The 8,732-nt window shown below is 36.9% G+C and overlaps 1 protein-coding gene across 2 annotated transcripts in view; it reads left to right on the top strand.

Moving 5' to 3' along the window:
- FAM184A (family with sequence similarity 184 member A) overlaps positions 1–6,636 on the top strand; it is a 48,206-nt gene extending 41,570 nt beyond the window's left edge. For both annotated transcript variants that reach the window (XM_031066667.1, XM_031066666.1), the window contains 2 exons: positions 2,967–3,169; positions 4,879–6,636. In XM_031066667.1, coding sequence (XP_030922527.1) covers positions 2,967–3,169; positions 4,879–4,960 — 285 coding nt within the window. In that variant the 3' untranslated portion in view covers positions 4,961–6,636. The remainder of the gene's footprint in view (positions 1–2,966; positions 3,170–4,878) is intronic.
- Positions 6,637–8,732: the final 2,096 nt, after the last annotated feature.

Below are 8,732 nucleotides of genomic sequence, written 5' to 3'. Positions count from 1 at the left end.
CTCCCCATCCTGCTGAAGAGCAGCCAGGGAAGGCTGCTGTACACACTGACAAAGTAGCCTTCCTGTGAGTTCAAGAGCCAGCAGCATTTCTTTCTTGAGGAATGTGAATAGACTAAATAGTATTTAGGTGCTAAAGCACCTAAATACTATTCCTTTGCACCACTTCAGGAGTGAGTCCTCTGACATTTCCTTCCTCCGTGTGATAACCCATAGGTTATTTCACATGCATGGAAGGGTAAGTGAAAGCTGGGGAGACAGAAGTTGGGAAGGTTCTGAAGCAGAGGCTAAAACCCAAGGGCACAACCTGAGCGGCTCAGATGCTCAGGAGCTTCAGTGATCAAGGTTCAGGCTCAGGTTATTTAAAAGGCATTTTGGCTCCATTATTTGAGATCTGGCTGTGTTTTTTAGCCACCCTTACTGCATTTTCACATCAGATCCACATATTTCACACTTCTGCACAAACTGCTGCAAAATGTCAACATTCTCCTATGATTTTCACAAGCCCAGCAGCTCTCCCAGGCTTATCTGGATGCCTAATTTTTATGCTAACTGCATAAAAGAAATTAGTTTGGGCCCATTAGAGACAATACCAGGACTTCCAGGTACAATTTCAATGGTTGTTTGAAAATGTTGGAAGTCTGTCTGAACCATCCATTTATAAAGATGTAAAATGTAACCATTTAGTATATAACATTATGTTTTGTGTGAAATCTGAAGTGTTTGGGAAAAGTACTTCAGCATCAGATTTCCATAGTGATAGTTCACATATTTTTATAATATGCTTCTATCACTTAAAATGTTTAGATTTTAGAAGTGTCTTGTATGCCAGTACATTCTGATCTTTCATTTCATGAGTTGTGGACAATGTTACAGTATTTTGTCAAAACACATACTGTATTATTGGAGAATGAATTACAAAGAAACTGAAAATCTCATTCTCTTTTCTTTTTTTTGTAAAAAAAAAATACAGAAGTTATGAGTTACTACAGGCTTTGCATATTAATGCAAAATTATAGCCATCGCAGTATGTGTTAGAGCTTCTGTAATTTCTGCAATGTTTAGTATAGTATTACATTCTTACATCTAAAGTTTCTTAATACTTTGCATGAATTTCATGGAAACAATTCACACGATTTTCTCTCCAGATTTGAGTGCATCAGAAGCATAGATTGTTTCATAGAGAATATTATATAAATTGTAGTATTTTTCTAAGCACTTATGTGGATAACATACACTTTCCAGAAACAAGCCACCTGTGGAGCACACAGATTTAACAACAGTTTGTTTAGCACACTGTTTTAATTACAGCAGATATTGTCCTGCAGGTGTATTTTACATACAGTTGGTTAGTTTCACCAAACTATTTCTTCTTATTTGTTTCTTCAGCTACTACAGCAGACATGAATGGGACAATCTTAGTTTAATCCTTTATAGCTGATGATCATTCACTGTGATGCTTAAAACCCAATTTTTTCTATTATTGCATTCTGTTAGATTGTCAGGGTATTTTAATTGTGTATTGACAAACACACCCACAAGTATGTGTCTGCAATTAGTATCATTTGCATCTGCCAGCACTGGAGAGGTCAGGCAGTGAAAGGAAAGCTAGCAGAGAGCCTAAGAGAAGAAAGTGCAAACAAACAATAGGACTCTGTCTCCAGCTGAACTTGGGCCCACCCTCAAATAGAACAGCTCTCCTGTTTCAGGTGGAATTCTGCTGGAAAATATTATATAGAAACAACATGAGATTCTACTTGTCTTTCACTTTATTTAGTTCACATATATGTAGTTAATAAGCCCTTAAGGGGTTTTTCTCCTAGCTTCTTTGTTAGGGTTGCATATAAGTAATTGAAAGAAATTATTTATTATATATTTAAATAATACATAATTCATTGTATTTTTGAGCAAGGAAGTTTTTTATTCCTCTGGGTATGTCAAAAACTCCTACTTTTGGAAATAAGGCACTTTGAATTTTAGTATTTTATTGTGGACATGAAAAATGTGATAGAAGTCAGAAAATAACACACTATGTCCTGTCAGACAGCCATTTAAAAGAAAAGTGATAAAATTATTTGAAACATCCTTCTGCATTAAAATATCTGTAAAAACAGAGAGGATCACTGACTCCCTTGTATGATGTGTTCTGGAATGTAAAATAGTGAAATAAAAACAGATTTCCTAAAGATTTTGAGTCCCTTGAAATACTGTCAAGAGAAGTACAGAGAGTATTGAAAAAAAAAACATGTTCAGTTGTGCCATCTGGTGTCTAGAAGTGGCAGCTGTATTAGCATCAAAGCCAGGCCTTTTCTTTGAGCAAGAAACTGGACTTCTGTACAGTAATATTTTTATCTTTAGCTGTTCTGCTATAATGCTTTGCTGACTGAGAGGGTGTAATTGCTCTGAGAGAAGTGTAGGTGTTTTTCTAGATTTTATGGTCCAGTTACCAAAATGTGCCTCAGTGATGGAGTGAAATGTGTTGGAAAGACCCATTTTTTTATTTTTTTAAATTTGCTGTAATTGCATTTGTTAGCAGAGCTGTTTCACGGATATGAAGAAAATATTTAAGTAAATATTAAAGGTTTAACAGACTGAAAGGAAATTTTTCCACAATATTGTCAATCTCCAATGTTTAAATAGAATCAATACATGTTTAAATAGAACCAATGTTTCAGTATAAACCAAATGTTATATTGAAAGATCATATACTCATGTGATAGTCATTGATTATTACACTAAATCATAATAACCTAATCATTTTGATCAGAAATTCGATTTTTCTGTGAAAATTTGTGGTGTTCCGGTCAAAGCAAACAGAAGACTACAATTGGAAAAAAAGCCTAATCTGTCCCAATTTCTCTCCTTCAAAAAAACCTCCAAGCCAACCATCACAAAACTTCTAAATTAGCCAATGTCCTCATTTGTCCCAGTGCAAGAAGCCTTCCTTACGTTTGTTATTTTTAATGCAGCAAAAGAAGAAGAATGATAAATCAACAAACAGGTTTGTGAGTGTCCCCAATCTAAGTGCTCTGGAATCTAGCGGAGTGGTGGGCAATGGACATCCAAACCGCCTGGACCCCATTCCTAACTCACCCATCCACGATATTGAGTTCAGCAGCAGCAAACCACTACCACAGCCAATGCCACCCAAAGAGCCCAAGACGTTTTTGAGGTGAGCACTGCCTCACCAATCTTTTTTTTTTGCTTAACTTGGGAAAATTTCGCATTCTTATTGAGCTGAATCCCACTTGCTCTATCAGCCTTTCAGAGGTACAAGTACTCTTACAGCGTTTTTAATTTTTACATTATAATTATAACCTCTTTATAGTATTCCTTTTTATTGTAGACCTTGTTGAAATGTGACGTAGTCTCTCACTTTTCCCTAAGCCTTGAACTTTGAAAACCTATATTATAAATACCTTAACAGAATTCATGTGCTTCCAATTGTTTACATATATGAACAATTGTTTTAGATGTTTGTGTTATTTACTGATTTTCATTTAGGAATTGATACTAGCACGAAGGTTTTTTATTTAGTAATATATGATAATGATTTTTATGTAAGAAAATTCTTTTCCGTGCTAGGTGAATGTTTTGTGTTTCTTCTTTCCTCACCTATATGAAATTGTTTCATAGGAATAACCTTACTACAGCAACAGGAAATATACAGGCTTGGGTGCTTAATGCTGAGCTTCCAATCATCAAAACCAGCATTAAAGTCTCAAGTAATTCTCTCACAAAATAATCTACTGAGTTGAATAACTTAGAAATGGCATTTTAGAGGCAGGATTTTAATCTCTTATCTTGATATGCCCACATATTAAATGCGCTGAAGTGCTGTACTTTGTATCTAGTAGGTGCTGTTCTCTTACCTCTAAGTTGCCAGCTTAAAGTGAAATGTAGTTACTGGTTCCACAGCTGGTTGTTTGTTCTCTCCTTTGGTTTAATGCAAAAGATCACATACCTGGCAACTGCTAATTATAAAGGGAAACAAATGATAGAATCTAAAATAGATAAGGGAAAACAATATTTTTCAAGAAAACCTTTATTTAAAAAAAAAAGTACTGTTGCTATTTTTTTCCTGTGCATGTTATGTGCATGAATATGCTCAGGTGTCTATAAATATGCATGTGCATGACCCCATGGACTGTGATGCTGGAGTTTTCACTCCAAAATGTTTTATGCTCTGTATTATTCTATAGTAGAAATTATTTTATTACCAATTTTTCTTGATAAAGGAATTTATGTAATTAGATTTAAATTATTCTTTCCCGCTCATGTTGTGAGAATGTTGTTTTCAAAGAGGAGCCAAATGCTGTTTGCAGCACAGCAATTTGTTTTTTCTAGTATCTTGGCATATTTTAAGTGTGTGCATGAACAATTGCAAGTGATATTTGTGATGGGTATTATTACAAAAGTGTGTATTTCTGTTCAGTTGCCAGCCAATCTTTGTGAGCACATGTCTACAAATATGATGTTTACATCATATTTTTCAAAATTAACTTTACCACAGGAAAAGGATGCTAAAAGAGGACCTTCTACAGTCATGCTTTTCCAAGAAAACTATTTTTATTCTTCCTGAAAACTACAGCTCTTAATGAGATTTAAAATTATGTTTTCCAAAATACTACCTGCCCACCCTCTAATGTGGCTTCTGAACTGACTTGTGCTGCTGATGCTCTCCAATGGAGTGGATGATCACAGATTCTATAGGGAGACATTAAATCACATCCTAAGGCACACTGATAATTAATCCATGGAAAAACAGACTGTGTTCCTTACTAAATAATCTTTGATTTTCTTTTTCTTCTCCTAACAGCTGTACTTTTCACGTAGTTGTAGGATAATTGTTGTTTTTTTTTTTTCTTTTTGTGAATGTAGCCCTCCTCAGACTGATGCCTCACCAGTGGCTTCCCCAGACCCACAACGCCAGGAGTGGTTTGCCCGATACTTTACGTTCTGAGAGACGATTTGTTTTTGTGGCACAGCGTGATGTGGACTGTTTATAAGAGCATGACCTTAAGTAAACCCTCATGTGAACAAGCTTTCCTGTAATTTGTCAAACACTGTGAATGAGAAAGTATTTGTCTTTCTGATTTGAAACTGCACTGTATTTCATGTTATATTTGTTGGAATCACCTGACATGGTACTATACAATATGTGTAATTATAACTATTATTTTTATTTAACATGGAAGAATCTTTAAACTTTGTAATTACTACATAATAAATTTTGGTAGAACAAACATAATGCTTTTTCCCCCTTTTTCCTATAAATGTGTTTTCTTTGATTTCAGGTAAGGCTTTTCCCCCCAAATAACATAATTGCATGGTTACTATAAATACAACTTGAACTGTAAAAGGAAAAATATATATCTCTCACTCTCTCCAATTTGGGTGGGATATGTTTAATGCATCCCAGTTCTGTTACTTGGTAGCAGTTTAAAAACCTTCTCTGGCTAACATTTAAAAGGAAGAATGCTAAACAAAACTAGTGTAGCTGCTGGCCTTCAGAGCAGATGGATTCTGACAGAAGATGAGAAACACCACAAACCAGGAGCTGTTCATTGGGGAGGGGGGGTTGACTCCTCACCTATTGCTTACGAGACTTCACCACCTAGTTCTAATCAAAGATTTTATCATTGAATTCAAACAAAAACCGTTCCCACAGGTTCTATATGAATATTAACAAAAACAAATGCTTGAAATATTTAGAAAAGTATTTTAGGTATCTCTGTGTAAATCAAGAATCTACATTTTGAGCATATAGTCTTGCTTTGGATAAAATTCATGTCTGAAATGAAAAAAACAGAAGCCACAAACAAACAAATACCAGCTATACTACTTTTTCCCATTAATACATACTACAGATACAGGTATTTCATTAAAACTTAGTTACCTTCCCTTGTCTATATTAAATTTTTTTCTTCTTAAACTAATATATGAAACTGTTTTTCAGCTAGTGAGCATGATTTCCCAATCTATGCCTTTTATGATGTCAGTGTTGCTCAAGAAATTGTTGCAGCATAGAGAAAACCAGAGCTTATTGTCTTTTTTATATTTTTTCATTCAAAGATTACCACAAATTAACTCACACTGGTAGTCTCAGGGAGAATATTGTCTTTGTTTTATGAATGTATTTTTAAGCTAAATCTCTTATCTTTTAAAAGCAGGAAAAAAATATGTTTGAGTTATTTGAATAAGGTTCTAGTTAGCATATACAAAGGTCTTGAACTTTAATATTTCATCTAAAGCCCTAACTGCATCCTTTTTTTGCTATATGCACAAAGGTAAATACCCAGATGAAGATACTTGCTAATTACAATGAGTTTTATATGTACTATATGTATAAATGAAAAATTTGTATGTTTTCATATAAACGATATAAAAATCTTCTAAATGCACATTTAAAAACTTCTATCATATAATTCACCTTGAAAACACCACTGAAAGCTGTATTCTGGTGATGCTGCCATGGATTAAAATTGTATACATCAGATTTTCTGTAGCTGGTGGACTCAACTGTAGGTATATGCAACTTTTTAATTTTAGAAGAAAGCCATACTGGGCAAAATGTCAGATTTCTTGGCTGTTACCCAAAATAAAATTCACTAGATCATTTTGTTACAATGTTCTGAAGTGAGTGTTGTGTATTTTTTCTTGCATGCTTTGCAAGGGATCAGCTGCCTTCTCCCACCTTCAGTTTCATTTGTGCATTTTCACATAACTGGATAGGAATACAAAGATAATGATCCCTACATTTACCTATTCAGTGAAAGGTTGCCCATTTTTACTAGTAGGCTTCTGAAAACATTCAGAACAAAGAAGCTCTCAAGTTACCATGTCTGCCACACTCTGCACACTCTGGAGCCTTATCAGTCTCCTCAAACGAAAAACAAACAGCAAAAAAAAAGGTCACAAAACTGACCAAAAATAACCGAAGTCACAAAAATGCCCAAAAAACCACCAGAGGAAACTAGGAAAAATTCTATTTTCTTCTAAATGGCGTTGAGAACTCTGTAAAATGTATTTGTAAAAAAAGTCAGTATCTGGCTTTTGGGATTAAGGAACTTGCATGATTACAATGCCGCTGTGTTCCTGATCTTTGCAGTACCTGGTATTCTGGAAAAAGCTGAAAGTGCAAGGATTCATGAGTTCATAGGCAGCCTCAGCCTGGGCTGCCAGGAGACACACCTTAGGGCAGTCTGGAGCCCACGTTTTACAGCCATGTGAACATCCAGCCATGTTCATGCTGCCTGGTCTAAACCTTTCCCTAACCTGTGGGATCCCTGAGCCCTTCTCAGCACATGTGCAGCCCCGTTGGCAGTGTCCAGACTGCAGACTGTGCCACCACCCTGACCACAGCATTAATGGGCACTTCTGGACTCTCCTGGAACAAACCTGATTGAGGGCACACACTGTATTCTGTAGAACTGGAAAACAGAGCAGGTTTAAGTCTTTGTCTTCATTACCCCACAAGACTATCAGGAGGGACCTGAAAGCAAAAATAGTAATATGGTTTATGTAAGAAAGCCATTATTCCAAGTGGAAAGCAGAGCCAAACCAGGCAAGTGTTCCAAGCCCAGGACAAGAGATCTTTTCAGGCTGGTAACTGCGGCACTGTCTCCATCCACTAGTTTGAAACAGTTTTGATTGCCTGTCAAAAATTCATCATTAATACAGGCTAACAATGGGAGGGCCTGGGAGTGAGAAGCTCAGTGGAGAAAACTTTTAAGATCGCTCAACACTGAAGTTATGGTGACATTAAGCTGTGCTCTGTGATACTGCAAGACTTGAATGGATGTATGAAAAAGATTCAAATACCTTCTCAGAGGTACCAAGAAACTATGCAAGTAAAACAGAAGCCAATCATTGGGACCCTAAGAAGGAGAATATGTTTCTACCTAATCTCTGTCACTTTCTCCCTGTCCTTCCTACCCCCCATGCACACTTCTCTGTTTATTTTCTCTTTTTTTCTCTTTGCCTCTTTCACTATTAAATAAAATATATCATTTTTTTCACACCAACATTTAACCTCCTTTGGCTTTAATAATGTATTTTGGATATATTTTGAACCTTCAAAGTTCTTTCCATTTGATATATAGAGGCTTAGTTTTCTTTACTCTTCTGAGTTTAAACAGGATTTTAACAGCCTAGAACACGACTTTGATACAGCATTAGCTAAAACCCAACCTATTTCAAATAATTGTAGAGCATGTCACTGGGTTGTTATATGCGGGGAGAAATACAGATAAGAAACTATTCCAAATGCCATACTGTAAATTCTAGGCATAAGCAATAGCTTTAGAGCCTGGAGCAAGCCCTGTTTTTTGGTTACATTAACAGAATCCCCAAATTCCTCAGACTCTGTTATGCCCTCATGAAGAAGAGGGAAGTGGCTGGTTTGTCGTGCAGCTCTAAAGAAGCCAAATTTAGACTTCGAGGTGTAACCCACAGGGGTGGAGAGGGAGCTTGTAGGAAGCAGCTTCAGCTGCCTCGAGGCTACCTCAGGCCACAGCCCCCCTTATCCCGCCTCGCAATCCCCCACGCTGTGCAGGGGGCCGCGTCTCTCTCCACGGGCTGCAGAGAGCGGCACGGAGAGCCCGCAGGCGGATCTTTTGTTCCCGAGAGGCCGAGCTGCTGGAGCACGGACTGCCTCGTGCCGGGCTCGCCACCCCTCTCCTACTGCTGCTCCGGGCGGGCGGGTTCTCCCGCAGGAAGCGCCCCGGCACCCG

This window comes from Geospiza fortis, unplaced genomic scaffold (genome assembly GCF_000277835.1).
Source record: "Geospiza fortis unplaced genomic scaffold, GeoFor_1.0 scaffold98, whole genome shotgun sequence".
Taxonomy (NCBI): Eukaryota; Metazoa; Chordata; class Aves; order Passeriformes; family Thraupidae; genus Geospiza; species Geospiza fortis.
The sequence above is the reverse complement of the archived record's forward strand: the minus strand, read 5'-3'. Positions and strand labels throughout refer to the sequence as shown.